The sequence below is a fragment of the Coregonus lavaretus genome (genome assembly GCF_964263955.1).
Source record: "Coregonus lavaretus genome assembly, chromosome: 29".
Lineage (NCBI taxonomy): Eukaryota > Metazoa > Chordata > Actinopteri > Salmoniformes > Salmonidae > Coregonus > Coregonus lavaretus.
This window is the reverse complement of record NC_140016.1, coordinates 31,711,405-31,734,652: the sequence shown is the minus strand read 5'-3', so window position 1 is coordinate 31,734,652 and position 23,248 is coordinate 31,711,405. Positions and strand designations below refer to the sequence as shown.

General features: G+C 42.7%; 1 protein-coding gene across 1 annotated transcript in view; it reads left to right on the top strand.

Annotated features, from left to right (window-relative positions):
- The window catches only part of LOC311104630 (follistatin-related protein 5-like), a gene marked incomplete at its 5' end in the record, with an annotated part of 105,792 nt that overhangs the window by 62,238 nt on the left and 20,306 nt on the right, over positions 1-23,248 (top strand). Inside the window, 8 exons of the mRNA XM_084146484.1 lie at positions 2,154-2,274; positions 6,491-6,652; positions 7,826-7,960; positions 15,743-15,769; positions 16,114-16,232; positions 18,704-18,853; positions 21,796-21,903; positions 22,519-22,643. Coding sequence (XP_084002610.1) covers positions 2,154-2,274; positions 6,491-6,652; positions 7,826-7,960; positions 15,743-15,769; positions 16,114-16,232; positions 18,704-18,853; positions 21,796-21,903; positions 22,519-22,643 — 947 coding nt within the window. The remainder of the gene's footprint in view (positions 1-2,153; positions 2,275-6,490; positions 6,653-7,825; positions 7,961-15,742; positions 15,770-16,113; positions 16,233-18,703; positions 18,854-21,795; positions 21,904-22,518; positions 22,644-23,248) is intronic.

Below are 23,248 nucleotides of genomic sequence, written 5' to 3'. Positions count from 1 at the left end.
GCTGGTATTAGGATGCTCCAGACAGGAGAAGGCTGAAGCATGATAAAGGCTGCAAGGATGAGTGCACTGCTTGGGAAAGTATCTACATGGAGTCTTGTGCGGTGTCTAGACCCGTCCGGCGTAGAAGCTTAAGGAATTAATGTGGAATTGTAATAGAGGAGACAGTCTGTCTCGGTGCTGTCCTTATCTTGAGAGTCTTGGTTCGCCCTGACCAAGGGTATTATGGGTATTGTGGTTTATCTCCCAATGTTCAGGGGCCTATAGTACTGATTGGGGTATAACAGCTAACATATTAATCTCTATAGGCATACTTCACACTGCATGTATATGTTGAACTATAAGACCTATGGACCTCTCTCTATTCAATATACTGCCTCTGTAAATACTCCAATTCATATCCATTGTCTGATACACAAAATGCATGAATAAATGTAGCTGTATAATGAGTAGTGTAACATGGTGGAAAGCCTGACAACTTTTTATGTCGTGTCATGTCTTCCTTCAATGTTAACCTTCACTCAACCCTTCCTTTTAACTAACATCCAAATATTTCAATTGTGTTCTTTCTCCCCAGCAGATCCCAACACAGGTAGGTTTTATCGGAACTGACATCACCACAGAAGTGTGTACTATGTCATCCACAATAAAAAGCCCACAAAGCTAATGCATTCTGACATTTCTCTGTCCCGGATACATTCGACCTTGACATCATATTGAGGAAGTCGGCTTGTACAGCTGGCCTCACGTCCTGCCCTGTATTAGGGTCAAGATGCCAATGAGATGGTTCCTTGGTGCTCTTTAAGAGGTCAGCTGATCATGCAAAGGGTTGCTAAGAGAGAGCACGGCAGCCATTTTTTCTATCAGGATGGCCTGTAAATACGATTCCTTCTGCTCTTTTCGCTCCTCTGTCTCACCGTCTCACCTTCCCTCAGATATGTCTGAGGGGTGGAGGGGAAGGTGGGGTGGTGGAAGGGAGCGGGGTCGATTGCCTCCAGTGCCTCTAGTTCCACCCCTCCGAGTTTCATTTCTCCCCCCATTCATTTTTCATTTAAAAGGGTGACAATATGCTCTCCGCAGAGGGGCCAAAACACGCCATCAATTCCCTTTACACAGCGACGGTATGATGATCCGGTACAGCCTGAGCCTCACAATCCCACACCTGATCGCTGTTTATTTGGTCATAGAGGCTGTACCTGCCATACATTGCGACCCATGCCTATCCTTTATAGCTGTCTTGCAGGTGTATGTATGGGACGACATGTGCTGACTCTGAGACCTGAACAATGGCATCAGACATGATCGGAATTCTAATTGAATTATGACAAGAAACACAGATTTGCTTTCTTTCTTCAGGTCTGTCTGTGTTTTCAGCAAGGAAAGCTGCCTAATCAAATTAGAATTAATAGATTTTAATCAACTAACTGAAGTAAGAAATACTCCCAGGAGAAATAGTAAATTACCTCGGAAAGTATGAATCTTGATAGGTGTTAAATGAGGAAGTGAATTTAAGTTATTTCCAGATGGTTGCATTACTTCAATACAGTGTATGGATTCATTAGCTTTGGGGCTTATTTCAATGTACTGTAACAGCTGTATTCTTAATGTATTTTTTCGTCTTTTTGTATTTTTCTTCTTACTCAGCACCTATTTGTGTTCACCACCAGCTTGATCATGACAGCATACATTCAATTGGTTTCAGTTGTTCGTCATGACTTTGGTAGCCTCACAGATTGGCTTGTCATTTGAAGTTGCGCAGTGAAACTGTTGTATTTGTGTTGCATAGGCGTACATTTTGTTTTTACATCCTCTCATTTAGCTCTTTTCAGTGATTACTCAAAATGGCATTTTCAATTGATTATGCTGAACATTAAGAACATTAGTTCGCATTGACTTGGCGCGCTCTGATATTTCTTAATGTCTTGTTTTTTTCTTGTTTTTCTTTTGCTGTTTTACAAAAGTTCCAATAACACACTGATTTTCTCTGCTGCAAGCCCCATTGCCATATTGCCTGAACACATTGTGCACATTCACAAAACATTTTCATTTTCAGATCCGAACACACAATATCATTCATACTGAGGTGAATTCGATTTTGAACTCATTGGTTTTTGTCCTACACATTCATTGTGACGTCCCTCTTTCTTCTTCTGCAGGATTTTGGAGATGACGGCTCATTGTACATCACCAAGGTGACCACCACCCATATGGGGAACTACAGCTGCCATGCTGACGGGTTCGAGCAGCTCTCACAGACGCACACGCTCCAGGTGAACGGTAAGCAGCCGCCTCTGCTCGGCGGGAACAGAATGGTCGCTCTTACACTTCCTTCCGTCACAGCCAAACGCCTATCCACGCCAAATGCTGCTAAATCACACCTAAGGGTGCACCTTGATACTTTGACATGCCACCATTGATACAGAGACATGTGAGGTGAAATGAAATGCTTACAGGACTGTCAAGTTTTCTTTTTTTTCTAAATACGCTGAAACTGGGAATACAATATGAGCTTGTTGAGAGTGTTGTTTTGATCGATAATTCTGTCAGAGGGATCAAATCACTTTCCTTTCTTTCAGGATTATCACTCGGTCAGATTTAGCTAATCAAATAGCCCATTAGTTGTGAGAAAAAGCTTTCAAGTGCTAGATTTGAATTGAATTGCTTTGTAATTGGAAAGGAGACCATGTCTTGTCAATGCCATTTTTATATTAGAGACATGAATTGAGGCACACAGGAAAAGATAGTGCTTGCTGCTGTCTTAAAACACTCACTGCTGCCGAATTTGTGACAGAATGAAAATCGTTTGAAACAGACAGTTTCCATTAACGATGACCTAAAAGCACACACAGTACCACTCAACGTGTAGTTAATGATAATGTATCACTTTAATTGGTTGAAAAACAAATTGGCTGGCCTGGGGAAAGGCTGCCTGGCAAATTATTTTAGAAATGGATGGGGCAAAAAAATATAATTATGTTGACACAAGTTCATCTTTGTACTATCAGCCATCGGGGTTCACTGATGGCCTTTCACTCAATTATGCATCAAAACATTGAAAAAACACATATCAGAATTGTCAGGGGATAATGTTCACCTTTCTCTGGAAATACGGTTCAGGGTTCGGTCTAAAAATACCCTCCTTTGATAACCACTGCAGTATATTATATAGAAATGTGTAAGGGCATAAGGATATGACGTGTTAAAAAACTGTAAGCAATGCGTTTAATTATGGTCAAATGCTTATGATCCATAGCTGCTTGAGTAATGCAAAACAACTGCTTACAGCCAGATGACTCAATAAAATCTCCTCTCTACAGGGTTTCCACATGTTATTACATGTGTATTACATTGATTAGTATCACATGATTTTTAGACAAGTTAATCAGCACTGAGCAATTGCGGTGCCAATTTGTGAAATAAGCCACATGAGCATTACTCTTGTGTCCGGGGCTGTTAATGGTCTAACTTGGTGAATGTATACGTATTCACGTAAATCGTAGTCCCTCGATTTCATAAAGTTGGCTTTCACAGTCGTGGTCCTCATTGGCTGTAGGGATGTGGGGCATCCGTGTATGTTTCCCTCTCTCTGGTGTTTGGAACCCTCCATGGGTGGCCCAGAGCTAGCTGTGAGAATAGGCAGGCAGAAATACTAATCACTACTCAGAGATGAGCATGGGCCAAGGAAAAAGTGTTTTTTCATGGTGGGGGGCCAGAACACTCAGAGGGCCCCTATAATGGGGCTTGCCTTGGTTGTGATGCTTGAGATGCAACAAAGAGAGAGGGCAGGGGACTCAAAGGGGCTACGAGTCAATTTGGTGAAAAGTTGAAAGTCTGAAACCACCCTCGATTGTATTGGCAAGGCTGTCCCCTGAAGGACTGTGTGTGTGCCTGTGTATGCGGGCATGTCTGTATGTGTGCGTGCATGCCTGTGTGTGTGTGTGTCTATGTGTGTGTGTATGTGTGATACACACCTCCTTTGCCACCAGTGCTGAAGGGAGACTTGCTGTGTGATTGACGGCAGGCTGGGGAGTTTTATGATGGAGCTGTCAACCCTGCTGTGTCCCATCCTTCTATCACTACATCTCTTGATACTCCTAGGAAGACATCAGGCTACAACACGTCTCCAATTCTGTCGGAATCTAGTTTTGAGTGTAAAAACCACTATGACTATATTTCACTTTGTGCCTGTCCGGAGCTAAAGGAAATTGTGATTCGAACAGAAACAAGAAGTCTGTTTGCAGATGCTTGCACAGCAGAAAGATTGAGGAATTTTGGGAGGGAAGGAGGGAGGGAGGGAGGGAGGGAGGGAGCACCAAAGCACTTACATAAAAAATAAGAAGTGTTTAGAGAAATATTTTGTTTTTATTCTAGGTTAATAAGACCTTATACAAGGTGTGCTGGCTGTAGTATATCAATTGGAAGTGGAAACGTGGAGTTTAAAGGCCTTCGCTATGTAAAGACGGCACGACCTCAAAAATTGTCACCTAATGACATGGTATCGATGTAACCGGTGGGAATCCGCTACATATTTTTTTTTAATGATGTTTGATATAAAGAGTCAAACAACATTTTAAACTATACATTTAATGGATTTTAACAGTGTTAGTTCTGTCAGCTGGCTACATGTATCTTACACCTGCCATGTCTCGTTCCGGTTGGCATTCCGGTTGGCATGTTTGGCATTCCTGGGTGGCATTCCTTCAAGCTGAGGCAGGTGGAACGTACCAGGTTCTAGGAACCAGAATGCTACTGGGAGCAGATGGCCATGGCACCAAATCACTCTCTAGTCTCACACTCACCTGGCTGGCCAAAGGCTTCCGCTCCCTAATCAAGCCCACAGGAAATAGTCTCTGCAGCCAGGGGCACTCCTCTTCTCTCTCCTATGCCAGCCTACCAGGGTAGCAGGGTGGCAATCTTTTCTGAAGCCTTGGTGTTACTGCTCTTTACAAGTCAATTTTAATCGTCAACAGTCTATTGATGCACCTGTGCATAACATAATAAAAACATCCACATCAAAATCCGTCAGTTTAAGCTAGAGATATGGGCTGCATGGGCTGCGTCTCAATCCACCGCATCCTCCTTTGGCGGCCTTCCGTATCTGCGGAGGAAGGTGGTTGAGCTACAGCGGTGTTTGTCAGACCATGAGACATCCCGAAAATCGGTCTTCTTACGAAAACGTCTGTAGCGTCCAAACAGTTTGGCCTACAAACAGACACCGTATGAATTTTTTTTTTACTGTCTTTTTTGCCATTTATGAATGTGTTATTCAATGCGTTTCTATGGGCTATAGTAATAAAGACCAAATTCAATATTTTTTCAGATATTATTATGTAACTTTTTTATACCTAAAGGGGTCCTAAAATGTTAAATCAAATAGCTAAATGATCCATGGAATGACCATCTTAAATAATTCCGTATGTTAGCTTAGGCTTTTAGAGGTTAAATGGTATTACTGCTATTTTTTTAACCTCTATTTTAAAGTGGGTAAATAGGCCATAGATTTGGGGTACATTTGCTGTGACCCAAATGTCAATGACAGGATAGCATGTTGGAGTGGTCTGATGTTCCCAATATACCTCTATCAGGTCATTACTCTTAAATTCAACAGAGAAAGTGAAGTACAGAGAAGCATACTGTCACAAACTGCCATATTGCCTTTGTTTACAATGATTCCTCCACATTAAAAGTACAGCAATATTGGAGGTGCACTTGATGAGTCAATAGTGCATTGACACACATTGATTAAATTAAACCTTTGTAACTAATTTTTCAATAATTAAAATATTTGTTTAGCTCTCTTTGACCTTTGTCATAATACTTGAATTATCAATTAATAGAATGTGCTATCCATTCTAAGGATTATTCAAATATATTATTTAAATTTTACACTTATACTAACAAATATGCTAACAAGTCATAGGGTCCCTGCATAATAACTATGTCACACCTTCATAAGCAATGCATAAAAATTACTCTTGTCAAAAACTGCAGGTTAACCTATGGAATTCTGTGTCTATTGCTTATAAATGCCTGAACATTCGGTATAGTGCATTGCTTATAAATCTGTTATATACGAACACATCTTAAGTAAAGTTGTTAGACAAAAGTCGTTTTTTTTTGTGTCTCTTCTTGCAGCTCCTTTCCCCCTCATCCCCTTGCCTGACAAAAGATTGCACAAAATCAATGGTCGCCCAACAAAATCAATGGCCAGCCCCACCGAGGTTCTCTCCCTTATTTATCAAGCTGATTTGTTTGGTTTGCGCGGATCTCGCCGAGCACACCAATGTTCTAATGGCATTCAGCGTATGCTGGAAATGCACTTGATCCTATTGATGGTATGCTACTGCAGAGTGAGAAGTGAAATGGACTTGGCAGACACTCTAAAAGAAAACGTATCATCCAATAAGGCTGCCTCATTCCTCAAAAGCCCTTTCCCTTTCAACAAAGTGTGTGGACCTACATTCATCTTCTCTTCCTTCTTCCCACAATGCAGTTCCTCCCGTCATCCGGGTCTACCCAGAGAGCCAGGCCCGGGAGCCAGGGGTGACGGCCAGTCTCCGTTGCCATGCTGAGGGTATCCCCAACCCACAACTGGCATGGCTGAAGAATGGCATGGACATCGCTACCAAGCTGTCCAAACAGCTCACCCTGCAAGGTGGGTTCCATCTAGTCGCTGGGGGGGAATAGGGTTAGAAATCGAATCTAGCAACGCTGGCATACATCTGGGTCATGTTCAGTAGGGTACACCGAAGCGAAACGTTTTGCAACCAAAATGGAAAATATGTGTTCTTATTGGACAGGTTAAGCTAGTACCTCCCTGTTTCGCTCCATTTCAAAACGTTTTATTCTAGTGTCAAAATTGACTACAAAGTGTACATTTGGAAATTGTGGTTATAAAGTCAGTCTCGTCTATAACGGAGTTTGGAACATTTGTGCGTCATAATGAAGGTTGGGTTTTGATAAGACAATGTCCATTTGCCCACTAACATGGGGTGAACAGCTGCGGTGATTGCTCTCTATCCAATAGCATAGACAGTGACACAGGCCTGCCTAGCAGCTCCGACATTGTTTACATACGACAACACATCACACATTTTTGTACTTGAGAAATACTGCACCAAACACCTTAGTTAGATGTAAAATTGCACAACTAAAACATCTTCAGCAAAAATGTCAAAATTAATTACACATTTCTTGAGTTATCTTAGATTCATTCTGGAGATTTTAAGGAAGTGAAATAGGCTTCTGCGTTTACAGTGTCTCATGGGGGACAAACATCATTAACCAAACATGGAATCGGTCAGGAAACACTCCTCCAAGACTGAAATATCGTTTTTCTTATGAGCAACAGAAAAACAATCGACGTGTTCAGTGGCTCTTCTTAGTGCTTTCTTCTGCATGGATGACTGGTCCAATGTTAAACCCCTAAATCCGTTCTTAGGGGTGTGACACCAAAATCATTCCCCAGATGAGCAGACACCCTACCGTTAGCGACAACTACATCAACACAATACACAATGACTCCCACTGCATGGGACAACTTTGCAAGGTCTCCCATTTTGACTTCTTCCAATCCTGTTAAGACCCCTCACTCTCCCGTCTCCTATCCTATTAGTCTCAGTTATGTAATGGGATGACCTTGATCAAAATAGGCAAACATCTCTGAAAGTGGCACTGGCAACACACAAATTGTATTTTATCTGTCTGTGCCACACTTACTGACAGTGTCTGTGTGCGTGTGTGTGCATACGTGCGTCTGCCTGTCTTGTCTGTCTGTCTGTCTGTGCGCATCTGTCTGTGTGCTCATGTTTTCTTTTTTGTCGACCAGCTAACGGAAGCGAGGTGCACATCAGCAACGTCCACTTCGAGGACACGGGAGCATACACCTGTATCGCCAGAAATGACGCCGGGGTGGACGAGGACATTTCCTCCCTGTTTGTGGAGGATTCGGCACGCAAGACCCGTATGTATAAGTCATGATGTCTCCTTTGTGTGTGTGTGTGTGTGTGTGTGTGTGTGTGTGTGTGTGTGCATGCGTGCGTGCGCGTGCGTATCCTTCCCTGGGGATAATGGAGACATGCAGCTCAAAACATTCAATAATTCATCCAGTCACTTGTTAATAGTTTATAACCTTCAATGTAATAATAGAACTTCAGCTAGAGAAATAATAGATAGCTATACACAATATTATATTGTCTCTTATCTAGTGGTTTGGCTATGGAGGCTAATGGTTGTAATTAGCAACAGGGTACCTCTTCTAATACATTTTAGTCATTTAGCAGACGCTCTTATCCAGTGAGTGCATAATTTTTTTAATTTTTTTCATACTGGCCCCCCATGGGAATCGAACCCACAACCCTGGCGTTGCAAACGCCATGCTCTACCAACTGAGCTACATCCCTGCGGGCCATTCCCTCCCCTACCCTGGGCCAATTGTGCGCCGCCCCATGGGTCTCCCAGTCAAGGCCGGCTACGACAGAGCCTGGATTCAAACCAAGATCTCTAGTGGCACGGCTAGCAGTGTGATGCAGTGCCTTAGACCACTGCGCCACTCGGGAGGCCAATGGGGCAGCGTTAATGGTTGTGTTGTTTATTTTCATCTTTGATTCTTCTTTAATTGAGAGAGATTTGCACTGATGGTCCCGTCATCAAAAGGCGTGTGAAATGAGTTCAGCATTTTGAGGAATTGTAAGGGTGGCCCTGAAGAACGAAGTAGAATTGTGATAAAAATACGTGTTCAGAACAGACACAGTCCCATTCATCATGGGCCTTTCCAAAATAAAATAAAACGGTCAACCCCTGATTGCGAACCATGTTGTCGCTAATCCTCTCCTCTCCTAATAAGGCAGGGCAGACTCTAGTGGATTACGACACCCACTGCCATCATTGAAACTGTGAAATTATGGCACTGGGTGGCATTTTATCTCCATGGCAATTTCCTAATGTCCACTAGGGGCAACGCGAGTGTCTATTACCATCTAGTAGGCATGCAACGAGCTAGGGTGTTGGGAATGGGGTTGTGAATGGGTTTAAACCGTGAGCTGCGGCTCAGAGGATTGCAGGTTCAATCCCAGTACTAGGCACTTGTTTTGTATTTTTTGTTTTTCTGTTTGAACCCTATTCCAAACCTTAACCTTAACCTCTCAGAATGAATAGCTAAACTTAGGTTTCGGTTTCACTTTTGCGCAGTTTGACTGGCAGCTAAGATAGGGCAAAATATGCAGTAATTAAAATGGCAGCACACTATAATCTACAGACGGCCCCACATGCCATAATTAAAATGGCCAGCTATGCCACATCTCTGTTGCTGCAGTGTTTTATTTGGAGCTTGTGTTATAATAACAGCACGTAAAAAGCAAACAGAGTAACTCAACTCTCAAGTCACTTACATGTCCCCTTCGATGATACAGTAGGTTTAGCTGCTGTCCCAGTGGCAGTGACTCCACGTGCCGTCACACATCACAGGATCACTCAGAAGTCAGTCAGTCGCCTCCTTTGAAGATTTGAAGCCACCGAGTATGATGAAACTGCTCAGGGGTTTGACACACACACTGGCGACCATTTTGGATCATCCCCAACCCAGAGAACATACTTACTCTGGGGTCAGAAGTCAGTCGCCTCCTTTGAAGCTTTGAAGCCACTGTGTATGATGAAACTGCTCAGGGGGTCTGCACACTTGTGACCATTTTGGATCCACAGCCCATAGTCAACATCAAAGAGATAGATGTGGATGTTGAAATAGTCCACCACTACATTATATCCACCCATTAGCACCCGTAGGTGGTTGCCTTAATCTGGTCTCCCGTTATTACCCCTGTCTGCTTATCCAGGAGCTTGGCTTGCTCTGCTAGACTGCAGTGCAGACTGCCTCGGGTTGCCTCTCTAGCCCTGATAGCGCTCTGAGTCAGTGTGTAAGCTGAAGCTCCGCTGTACACAAGTGATGCGAATGATGCATCCCACCACTCTCTCTCTTTTCGGCATCCTCACCTGAGAGAGAGGGAGAGAGAGAGAGAGAGAGAGAGAGAGAGAGAGAGAGAGAGAGAGAGAGAGAGAGAGAGAGAGAGAGAGAGAGAGAGAGGTCAACAACTGCAAGATGATACATGGTCACAAAAGGCAGTTGAGCTCATTTTATGTTTTGTACAAAATAATGTATTAAACCCTAATTAACCTAAATTCACTGTATTACAGCCATCACTGGAAAGTAGCCTTATAGTAGGGTATTGAACACCACTTTGTTTATGACATACTGTAGCCTACTTTCTCATACCCATATATTAACATACACTTGTGAAAGCCGATTGTGATCAGCTGATGCATGTGATATATGGTCCATGTGAAATGCCCTTCATATAACCAGGGTAACTAGTGTCCCTGGGCTGGCTTGCTTTAACCTTAGCCAAGCTATTCCTAGACATCTCTCGTCTCCCCCTTTCCTCTTCCTACAACCCTCCCTCTCCTCCCTCCATCCCTCCCTCCCATTGGATAACTGTCTGCTGTGCCTCAATGGCTGTCGACCGCTCAATGACCTCCCATCTTCACTGAGAACGATACAACGATACGACCTCAACCCCTTTTGCAGATGGAGCCGTGCGTGAACTTTCAACTCAATACTATCGACCATCATTTGCTAGAGCTCCTTTATATCATCCATTATGTTTCTAGGTAGATGATGTCGTGTAGTAGTGTAGTGATGTCATACCACATTTCTTATATTTTATTTTCTCCTGTCCACTACTGTCAATGTGTGAGTTATCACTCTTGCAAATGCCTCAGTAGGCTACGTGGTTCATACATCAGATATCTAGTACAAATAAATACATGTGATATCTTGACTGTCTTATTCAACATTGTGTTGATAGATTGCTGAAATAGTCTCAGTAATAGTAAGCAGCAGTGTGAAAAACATGATACTCTGAGCGAAGAATTAACTCCACTCAGCAGATTCACCCTGAGCTTGCTCAAGGTCAAAAACCTGCTTCTCGCCTCTGCGAGAGTCAATTGTTTTTCTTGAAGTCGTTGGTGCACTTCATCACCATCAAAAAAGTGAGCTGACAATATTCAGAGTGCTCCTTAAGAATCAACGCCAGGGTTTGTGGGATCGATTCCCACCGAGGACCACTACAGAAAAAAGTAGGCAGTCACTACTGTAAGTCGTTCGGCATAAGAGCATCTGCTAAATGACTAAAAAAATATCTAATAATAATCTGACAGGAACTGGTGCTAAACTGGTATGCCCTGCATTTAAAAATGGCTGCCAATTATTTCTGGAGCGTGAGGCAGGAGTGTTTGTTGCCGTTAGTTTTGGTGTGCCTTGGCCAAAACACAGAGAGAGGGACATGGGCCTACGCATGTGAGTATTGTGTGTGTGTATCAACCTCTCCCTCAACATCAGCAAGACAAAGGAGCTGAACCTGGACTACAGGAAACGGAGGGCCGAACACATCGACAGGGTTATAGTGGAGCGGTTCGAGAGCTTCAAGTTCATTGGTGTCCACATCACTAAGGACCTATCACGGTCCAAACACGCCTCTTCCCCCTCTGGAGGCTGAAAAGATTTGGCATGGGCCCTCAGATCCTCAAAATGTTATACAGCTGCACCATCTTGACTGGCTGCATCACCGCTTGGTATGACAACTGCTTGGCATCCGACCGCAAGGCGCTACAGAGGGTAGTGCGTACGGCCCAGTACATCACTTGGGCCGAGCTCCCTGCCACCTATGACCTCTATACCAGGTGGTGTCAGAGGAAGACCCTAAAAATTGTCAAAGACTCCAGCCTCCCAAGTCATAGACTGTTCTCCCTGCTACCACACAGCAAGCGGTACCGGAGCGTCAAGTTTGGGACCAAAAGGCTCCTGAACAGCTTCTACCCTCAAGCCATAAGACTGCTGAACAGTTAATTAAATGGCTACCCGGACTATTTGCATTGACCCCCTTTTTTGCACTGACTCTTGCACTGGCTCTATGCACACTCACCGGACTCTACTCACACATACTTCACTGACACTCCAAAACACACATACATACACACACACACACACACTCACAGACTACATATGCTCACACACACAAAACACACACACATATGCATATTGACGCCACACACAAACACACACACTAACACATAGACACACTTTCACATATGCTGCTGCTACTCTGTTTATTATATATCCTAATTGCCTAGTCACTTTACCCCTACCTACATGTACATATTACCTAAATTACCTCAACTGCCTCATACCCCTGCACATTGACTCGGTACCGGTACTCCTTGTATATAGCCTTGTTATTGCTATTTTATTGTGCTAGTATTTTTTTTGTTAGCACATTTTTCTTACTTTTTAACTCTGCATTGTTGTGAAAGGGATCGTAAATAAGCATTTCACTGTAAAGTCTACACCCGTTGTATTCGGCGCATGTGACAAATACATTTCATATGATTTTGATTTGGTGTGTTTAAGTGTGTGTGTCAACGTGTGTGTGTGCGGGCGTGTGTGTCAATCGATGCCCATCACATTCGGTCACATCATGCTTTCACACTGTGTTGGCCACTGTTCACAGTCCCTATGCAGAAACCTAACCTGTGGTACCAGCAACAGCAGTGTCGTGGCCTCTCTGTCTGGCTGTGGGTCTGCAGGGGCTCCATTGTGAAGCATTTGTAAGGCCTTTGTATGGCAGCCTTGAGCTTGTGTCAAGCATGTACTGAATGGTGGATTAGGGTGTGCAGGCTTTTGTTGCAGCCCAGCACTAACACACCAAATTCAACGAATCATTGAGCTCTTAGTGGAATCAGCCCTTGTAGGGTATTGTGAATGGGAGAGCCACAGGCTTTTGTTGTGGCCCAGCACTACCTTGACAATTCCAACAAATCATCAAGCCCTTGAATCAGTTGAATCAGCTTCATAGGACATTGCCAATGACTTGTGGTGTTTTGTAAGGCCAGTGTGTGGCATTATGACGACTCAGTGAAGGCTGTTGGAGACCTGCACTTTTCTCCCAGACGTAAATATACAGTATATGATTAAAAAAGTATAGTGAGGCTATAATTCAAAAAGTAAAGTTTCCATCACTGGGAGTCTTAACACCTTGCTGTCGGGAAAGTACTTATTCGAAACCATCTAAAACATTTATCCTGCTTTTTCTCCTGACGAGGTAAAATCATATAGGCAGCTCCACACTTCTGTCTCACCAATTACTTTCCCCCTCCCAGGATTAAATCGTTGGATATTTTTTATTTTAAAAGATGATATACTATCCCCCCAGTAGTCAGTTCTCTCCATAGACTTCCACCTCCAATTATAGAATAGTCTTACGCCTTTGAAGAATTCAGTTTCGGCATTACCCGGTATAGTATGACTGGGGTGTTTCTCAATCCAGCTAAAGTTATCCTTCCAATAATGAAGTGTCCTTAAACAACTGCAGCAAAAATAAAAACCTGGTTGAACTTTAATCAATTTACAGAGTTTCATGGAATTGGAACAGGAAGAATTTAAGTTGATGTACACTTAAGTCGATGGTGATACAGCATAGTTGTTGGTGGGCAAATATGGTCAACATTCCATTTGGTGTGTGTGTGTCTCTGAACTGATTTGTCATCTTTCCCTGGACGATCACATTCTCTCAGCTCTTTGTATGGCATTTTATTAACTTGTATTTCAATCTTTCCATAACCATCTATTCATCCATAACTGATGTATTACAGTCAGACCGTGAAACAGGAATGTTAATGTATATTAATGGATCCGTATGAAATCTTATTGAGTACTGAGCAGTAAATGGAACATTCAGCTCACCTTAACAGTGTCATCATCATGTCAATAAAGCCAGGCAGTATTTGGACAAAGGTATTTATAGCCAGCCATAATTAAAACATATCCTCCGATTATACAACGCTACAGCAGACACAACGTGCCAATGTTGCCAGGCGACTCAGTCCCAAACACAGGCTGATAAAGCCAATGAATCACAGCGGGAGAAGAATTAAGAGAGGAAGACACCCAGGGTGATTGTGTCGCGAAGCGTATTTTCATTTGCATTAGCCGACCTAGCTAAGTTGAGGCTGCCTTGCGTCACCTGTTAATGGAGTCAGGAAGTCTGCTAGCTGCGATGTCAGGATGTTCCTATCCACAGGCACTGTGCCAAAATGTTGCCGCCGTGTGCCCTTGTAAGCAAAGCAAGTTTGTGCTGTAACCTTTGCTGATGGGAAGTTGTTGTTATGTGGGGAATGTGGAGGCCGCCCGACAACTGCAGAATTCCGGTGCTCTTTTTTGGAAACAGTTATTCAGGCCTGGCATAGTGAACCCCGCCGCAGCTGAACGTGGCACATACCTGTTTTTTAATATGGATGACGATTAATGTGCCCCTCGTATGTTTTGGAAGAAGCGCAATCTTTCTGCCCTGTGCTGAATAGCATCATATCAATGCGTTATTGGAAAAGACTTGGGCACCAAGATCTCATCTCATAACCTTCCTCCTTCCTACATTTTCCCCAGCAGTACCAATTTGGCGCTGTTTTGAACATCACCAGAAACTGGGAAAAATGCAGTGTTTCCCTGACACTCCCCTTTTCTTTCCACGCTAATCTTTAATCTACAGCAGTTCTCTTGTGTAACTTTAACTCAGTTCTTTTTAATGAGACCAAAATGTATGCATGAGCGCAACAGAGTGGGACTTGACAAAACACTTTCGAAAGATTAGGCTAACAGGTCTGTTGTGCCACTGCCAAAGCTTCTTTTTTTTCTCGATTCTTTTTTCTCTCTCTCTCTACTCTCTTCACACACCAGAAGAGAGGTTGAGAGAATGAGCAGCATCGCAATAGGGGAAGATTAGAATTGGAACTGAATTGGGGCCCAAGATTGGTTTGCCTACAGCCAGCAAGATGGAATGGAAACAGAGGCGGTTGTGGGATGGATAAACGATAGGAGAAGGTCATCGTGCTTATACTGCGGGAAAATAAGGATAGTCAAAACAAAATGGGGCTGTTATTTGCATCTGCTCCTGAATAGCAAATCGTCAATTTTCCTGTGATAGGCCGAGCTCACTCAGTACGCAGGCTCTGAGTGTTCATCTGTATTTGTGGCGAAATGAGCACGTATTTTTAAGATTCATATCATTCTCATCTCAAAAGGCTCTGAGGGCTTTGCAGGGTTTTATTCTAGGCCATGCAATAAAGTCGCTTGGTTGATATGCAGCTCAAGTTTCCAATTCCATGTAATTAGTTGTCTCTAAGTGAATTTAATTACAGCGTTTTAGACAGCAAAAACATGTAGCCCCTTTACTGACCTATGGAACTCATCTACGCTCGAGATATGTGTAGACTTTTAATGATAACTACAGTAATACCTACATACCTGCTAATACATAAAACATACTGTATACTTATTGACAGATAATTACCTGAGGCGTATATTTATTTTATTCAATATCTTGTCAATTTCATAGCATGTGGCACATGCTTTTACAGTACAAAACACAGAGGGCCTTTTAGGTGGGCTAACGACAAAACATTAACAAAAAACTTATTTTTGTTTATATGTATTTACAATATACCACCCGGATTTTGTTTCACCCTGAAGTGTTTGGTATTCAATTATTCTCAAACAGTGGGTTTCTATTGATTGTCTGTTGCAATAAGTATCAAAGAGACGGTTTTCTTTAAAGTCGGTGAGTGAATTCTCACAAAGGGAAAACCATCAATTCCACACTAATGCACTCTCTTCATTTTTATTTTCTTGTCTTCCCTACAGTGGCAAACATTCTGTGGAGAGAGGAAGGTATGTTTCTATTTAAACCATTTGTTGACTATCATGTTATACAGTAGATTACTATAACATGTTATTAAGTAGATTCAATGACGTTGATTGATACAATTCCAATGGTCATGTCAAGCTGTCCTCGTATAGACACCGTAAATTTGTTTCTGTAAAGTCAGTGTCTAACGAACATCTAATAGTTGGGTCAGTTTTCAGTTATATTGAAGTAGCTAATTACCTACCTACTCAACTGTTACGTTTTAACAGTGCTGTACATCATGCTCCATGCCAGTTAACATAGTAGTTTGTTGTTAACCTTGTAACAAAACCTGTTTGACTTGTAACAAGGTTGTATTTCTCGCCAGGTCTTGGAATTGCCAATATGTTCTATGTGTTTTACGAGGATGGTATCAAAGTCATCCAGCCAGTGGCATGTGAAATCCAGAGACACATAAAGCCCAGTGAGAAACTACAGGGACTTCAGGTGAGATGCCTTCCACAACAGAAAAACTTCCACTTCATGTTGCATTGTAGGGCTACTGCTAGCAGATTAGCTGTTAGCTAATTAGCATGATTAGCTTGAGGACCAACCAATTAGATGTACGATTCCTTCAGGTGAAATGCCTTCTAACAGAAACACTTCCTCTTCGTGTAGCATTGTGCTTGGTATAGAGGGCTATCCTAACAAATTAGCTTTAGCTAGCTGTTAGCTAAACAGTATTAATATAATTAGCTTAGGACCGACCACCTGCTTTGGTATTATCAACACTTTGATAATTATTTGTGTATTTTACATTTGATCTTGCAAACCTGTCACAATCTTTTATTCAGTGGAAATGGTTGCATCTCATAACAATTAGGGAGTTAATTGTCTCTCTTGTCATCACCACTGTTTCTCATACATTTGAAAAGATCATGCAGTTTTGGAGGGTTGTCAACTCCCAAAAGGCTCTCTCTCTTGAGTCAGGCTCCTCATTGAATTGCTGTTTGACGTCTAAATGGTTCTCACTCTTTGCTGCATCTTCCCTTTTGAACCTGTGTATTATTCAAAGCAGATTTACACATGTACTCAAATGGGTGCTTTCCTCCTTTCTACCTTTCATCGAAGAACCTATGTTTATTGGACAGCTGTAATGTGTGAAGGCGCGCCATGAATGCACAACGATCAGGCCGGGCTCGTCGGAGAGACGACATTTATATTTGGATATCATTAACGGTGAACTCTATGGCAGCAGCACAAGCTCTGTCTACGAGGAATGTTGTGTGAGTACACTAGCTAAGAGGCTTAAGCCCATTCTAGAAATGGCGCTCACATCTCACGTTCTTTATTGATCATTCATGGTAATGAACCAACAATTCATTATTCCTTAGTGTTATATGGGCGTCTTAGTGTGATACACTTGCCAGATGAAGAAGCGAGGCTGTTTGAAAGTCAGTGGCGAGGCAGACATATTTCCTGTGGCAGGAAGCAAGGGGGGCTAGAGAACAGGGATTTTAGGTTGAAGGATTGTGTTTGTCGTGTCCAAGGCTAAGAAATAGTCTTGCTCATACCACAAAATCAAATATGATCTTGGTATGTTACAGAGCCCGAATTGTCCTCAGGCAGCTTGTTCACCCGACAACCTTTACAGTATGTTTTCTTACTTCTAAAGCTTTCCGTTCGATCCAAGGACCATGTTGGTGGAAATTGACAAGAGTTTTTCTTCTGCCTACCTGCCTAGGGTTTCGCACATGCTCAGTTGCGACATACTGCAGTGTTGTCTACAGGAGGGTAGAGGTAGAGTCTCTGAGGTATTCGGTCTCCAGATGGCTTCTGCTTTGATAAAGTGGCAGAAATTAAAAATCTGATTACATCCCAAAGTTTTAATAGTTTCCTTCACAAACACATCCATGAAAATGGAACTTCATTTATCTTGTTTACTGCCAAGTCTGTGATTTAAAGTAAACGGTCAAACAGCTACATTTGCCATGTGATGACATAAACATGAGCACCCACATGAACATAAGCCTTGAATTAAGACCTATGTGTAGTATTGGCATGATACATTGGCAAATCAACAGTAGACCATATTCACCTCCCTCTGAAAGTCATCCTCTCTGTCCAGTAGTACCCACACACAAACCAACAGCCACACACACACACACTCTCCACTGGATGTCAGAGCTAAGGTTTCGCATCTCTTTCCTGAGGGTATTGGGCCCGCGGCGGTGTGGCGATGTGTGACATCTGTCAGAAAACACCCCTCTGTGACAGTAGGACGCGAGGCCTCAAACAAATTCTCCCTTAGCCCAGAACAGAGAACAGACGCTGGGCTGAGCTGGGCTCACAGGCCACGGGAGGGGACAGGGAGGGGAGAAAGGGACAGAAGGACAGAGCCTACTATGGTATAAATACTATAGTATTCACTGTAGTGTTTTTACATTTTAGGACATTACTGTAATATTTATTTCAGTTCTTTTTTTGGCAGATAATACTGTATTATTTACTATAGTGTTGTACAGTATACTACAACATTCTATAGTAAGTACTACACATGATCAAGGAATACTACAGTGTGTAGTATAGTATTCTACAGAATACTACAGATGACTATATAATTCTATAATAAGTATTGTCAACTGTAGTATTTTTTCGGGTGGGCAGGATGCCAATGTTAGCCAGGTTGAGGGCTGTGGATATAGGGTTTCAGAGTGTAGGACTGTGGTGGATTGCACACAGGCAATAGGGAGATGTTGGTTCATGCTGAAAATACCAGAACACAGACTGTGTGTGTGTGTGTGTGTGTCCATGTTGCTGTTGGGATAAGAGAGGCTTGGACTTGGAGTTAGCTGATAAGGGAATGACTCAAAAACAACACAGAGGAAGAAAGGAGATAAAGATAATTTGTTTTTTAATGTGTCATTTTGATAAATGTTGCACAATACATGTATTAACTGTGTGTGTTTTATTTTCAGGCTGAGGTTTGCCCCAAGTCAGCGGGGGAGGCCAAGCAGAAGTGTGTGTGGTCATCAGCGGTCAAAGTGAAGGACAAGTTTATTTATGTCACACAGCCAACCTTGGCCAGAGTGCTTGTGGTCGACATCACGTCTCAGAAGGCTGTCCAGGTAATTTCGGCCATGAAAATTGGATAATCAAGATCACCTTCCCCTTTGGACAGGTCCTGCTGTGGAGTCTTATGAGGACCGGTATGCAGTAAACACAATAACAAACCACCAATACGACATCCATATTAGGAAGTCCCTTAGTTGTCAGAGGAAACCACACATGTCCAATAATAGGCTACAGTACACAGCAATGGCTGTAATGTTGTATTGTTTAAAAAAAATGCTATTGTGCCTTTTTCATATCTGCACTCATTCTCCTCTCTCTGAGGTAATATTGTATTTTTCCATTCCATTCGTAGAGTATTTGTTTCACACTTTCAATGCAATTTTGTTCTGCACTTTTTGGACGATGGAACCATTCATAAAGCAAATGTTGTTTCCGAACATCATTGAACAAATTACGAAGTTGATGAGTCCGAGAGGCTTATAACTATTCACTACAACTGAGAATGATTTAGCACTCTAGCTATTCTGGTCAAAGTAAGGACATAGCCTTTTTCACAAAGCCTCAGTTGAGTCAGACTTCATTTAGATACAAATGCACTGTCATTTAGGAACTCAATTATTTAGCGTGATAGAGATTTGGCCTTCATTGTTTGAATGTGCTTTCCATCAACCGACCTCCACAAAGTCTTTGTGTAGCTTCTGTTTTATTGATTTTACATCCTAAGAAAACAGTGAAAGCTGATGCCGGTGCTCAGATAGATAGAGTTGATTGTGTTACGTACTTTACCTCCTTTTACAACCAGTATAGAAGCTTATCAAATCAAATCAAATCAAATTGTATTGGTCACATGCGCCGAATACAACAGGTGCAAACATTACTGTGAAATGCTTACTTACAGCCCTTAACCAACAGTGCATTTATTTTTCAGAAAAAAGTAAAATAAAACAACAAAAAAGTGTTGAGAGAAAAAGAGCAGAAGTAAAATAAAATAACAGTAGGGAGGCTACATATACAGGGGGGTACCGGTGCAGAGTCAATGTGCGGGGGCACCGGCTAGTTGAGGTAGTTGAAGTAATATGTACATGTGGGTAGAGTTAAAGTGACTATGCATAAATCATTAACAGAGTAGCAGCAGCATAAAAAGATGGGGTGGGGGGGGCAGTGCAAATAGTCCGGGTAGCAATGATTAGCTGTTCAGGAGTCTTATGGCTTGGGGGTAGAAGCTGTTGAGAAGTCTTTTGGACCTAGACTTGGCACTCCGGTACCGCTTGCCGGTGTAGTGGTGTAATGGAGGATAAACGCACATAAACATTGTTTACGCACTTTTTTATTTACACACACAGAAAAATGCTTTGAAAATGTAGGGAGCGTTACTTTATTCCCCGCCAACGGCGATCAGTGTTTACCCACCTATTTATTTTTTTACCACTGCTGACCATGACATCACAAAAATGTCAGCCTGACATCATTGCAGTTTTGCCTGCTGTGAATGGTTAATCCCATGATGAAGAAAAAGGCTCCAGTGTTCTTACAGCAGGAGAGTACCTTGAGCAGAGCAGGTTGTGTATGTGCCGGGTTAAAAAGGTTTGTGTGTCTCGGAGTAAAATGATTCCACAGGGGGACCAGAAGGCGCCCAATTTCTGCTGCGGAAGGCTCCCCAGGGCCCATCAGGTAGGCAGGTTGTTGCGCTGGCGACCATCACAGGCTCATTACTGGGTCACCTGGAGGTTTGGCTTCATTACTTGAGATGAGCTAATGCTAATTAGCCACCTGATCCTCGCTCAGCTCTACCAAGGAAAGAAAAAAGGGGGAGTCATTTGGGTACCTCAGTTTGTTTACTCATCTTCTCTTTTCACTTTCAAAATTGAGTTGTACTTTATATTGACTGGCTAGGTGTAGCTTTAATGAGTGTGGTGAGAAACGTCCTGCATATAGCTGGCACCACTGTACTGTATGCATTATACATCACGTTTATAATTGTACATTTATTTAAATAGAAATCAGCGTACTGGATTGATTCTGTCTAATTCATAGCATATCCACCATCACAGACACAGAGTAGGTGCATGTGAATATGGATGGAGTAATACTGGCAAATCCTCAAGTGGCAGAAGAACAACAACAATGTCCTATTCTATCTGATGACAACATGCTCAGAGATGAGCTATGATTCAACACATCTCTCTCATATCTCCTTGTACGTTAAATCCTCTCTAGTTGTTTACTCTCACAGTAGTACCATACACTTTAACATGAAGCAGTCAAGTAAAATGCTCCATTAAGATTTTTACGGGGAGAAAGAAAACACTACTTCACCATACTTCAGCTTGTTTTGGTGTCCGCTCTAATTTCCCAGAAATAAAGAAAATAATAGCTTTTTGTGCCAAGCTAGGTGTAAAAAAAAGCTAAAGTTTTGTTGTTTTTCTCACTGTGTGTTTTCTACTGTCAATCCGAATGGACCTAATGCACGAGTGCCACACACATGACTCATCCGTCGGAGCCGGCTGGAACACATCGCAGCCAGGTGTCAAGGAATGGATACGGATTGAATGCAATTACTTCGGTGTTGTAGAGCAATTGCACTGTCACCGCTCGATTTGAAAAGCCGCTCAACGTCCAAACACCTCATACATAAAAAAGGCGAGCCTCCCCTTTGTCTTGTTAAAAAGGAAAACTTGACTCTTCCTGTCAAATCCAATGCATTAGCGAACAAGGAAAGTTGTGATATGCACCGTGCCGAGCGTCAAAGAGTATATCTGTCTACAGACAGTGTTGAATTGTCCTGAGTTGCTCTTTAAGTGCAGACCTGTCTTCAAATAGTTGTGCTTGCGTCAAGCTGTGCTTGATTGAGCTTGCCTGACGTGATGTAACCAATGGAAAAGACCCAAAAGTGCAAACCCTGTCCATCTGGCACTCCAGGAAGGCTAAAACAAATGATCGGACTAGGTAAGTGCAGTGTGCTATATGAGATTTGTTTTTGTGTGTGTGCTTTCAGACGGTGAGCACAGACCCTTACCCAGTGAAGCTGCACTATGACAAATCCCACGACAAGGTGTGGGTCCTCAGCTGGGGAGACATGGAGAGGAACTTCCCTACTTTGCAGGTGACTGTTTGACATCACACCAAAATACACTATATAGAGTAGTGTTATGGGTTTGTCTTGATACCGTCTTGATACTAATGATCTATACAAGTGGGTGTATACATGTGAAATACACAATATTTAGTGTAAACTCACTGTTTAATGACAATACTATTTTATGTGTTATGAGATGGCATAAAAACACTGTGATGTGAAATTTTCGGAACACTAATATTCATTACTATTCTTCCAATGGGATACATTATCAACTGTCAATCCAAGTTTTGCCAACAACCCTTTACCAAATGGCAAAGTACTAGGTGGCATTTTCTGTTTATAGCTCAATACAACTTATTAGCCTGCACTGCTTTTGGATTGTTAGGAGGTGCCAGTCTCTCTAGTGCATTGTGGCATAATTAAGGCTACCCTGCCTGCATGCGCACACTGGTACACACACACACACACACACACACGCACACACGCACGCACACACAGGACCTCTCCTCTCAGTGTGAGTTCGTGTCAGAAGCGATGCAGGTGGCAAACACAGTGAATAATTAATGAGGCCCACCTTAAATATCTCCCCCATCTTCTCCTCCTTTCCCCTCCTCCCCCTGTCTCCTGGTGTGGTGCTAGGTGATCAATCAGGCCAGCGGGAGTGTGTCCCACCATGCCATCCACACCCAGCCGGTCGGCAGACACTTTGATAGAGTGGATGATTTCTTCATTCCTGCCGCCAGCCTCATCATTAATCACATCAGGTACGTCAGTGTCTTTATGTGTGTGTGTGTGTGTGTGTGTGTGTGTGTGTGTGTGTGTGTGTGTGTGTGTGTGTGTGTGTGTGTGTGTGTGTGTGTGTGTGTGTGTGTGTGTGTGTGTGTGTGAGAGAAATAGAGTCAGAGTGTGTTTGTTTGTGGGTGGGTGGTTAGGTGTGCACTAGAGAGTCGGTGTGTTTGAGAGTGAATTTAAATACTTCAGTTTAACTCCCCTCCTCGGACCAGCGCTCCCCTGCCTTCTGAATAGTGGGGTGGGGCGAGTTTACTGAACTACTGCTTGTCAGCAACATATGAAGAGCAAATCGATTTGGCGCCTGCGCTTTTGACGGGCACTCACCGAAACTCACTCCTGTGCTGCTGACACACCAAGGCTTAACTTGATACAGAAGGCCTAGCTTAGGTGGAGTTGGAGTCGTGGAAAAAGCCATGTGCCAAGCCGGAGGTATCTGGGATTTAGGGATGTTAACAGTCTCCCAGAGAGTTGCATTCACTAGTCCTAGTTGTAATTAGGTCCACTAAGACCTGTCTAAAGGGTTGCTAAAAAAACATGGCAAAGTACTGAAAATGTTTGTTCAAAAAACAGACTCCCT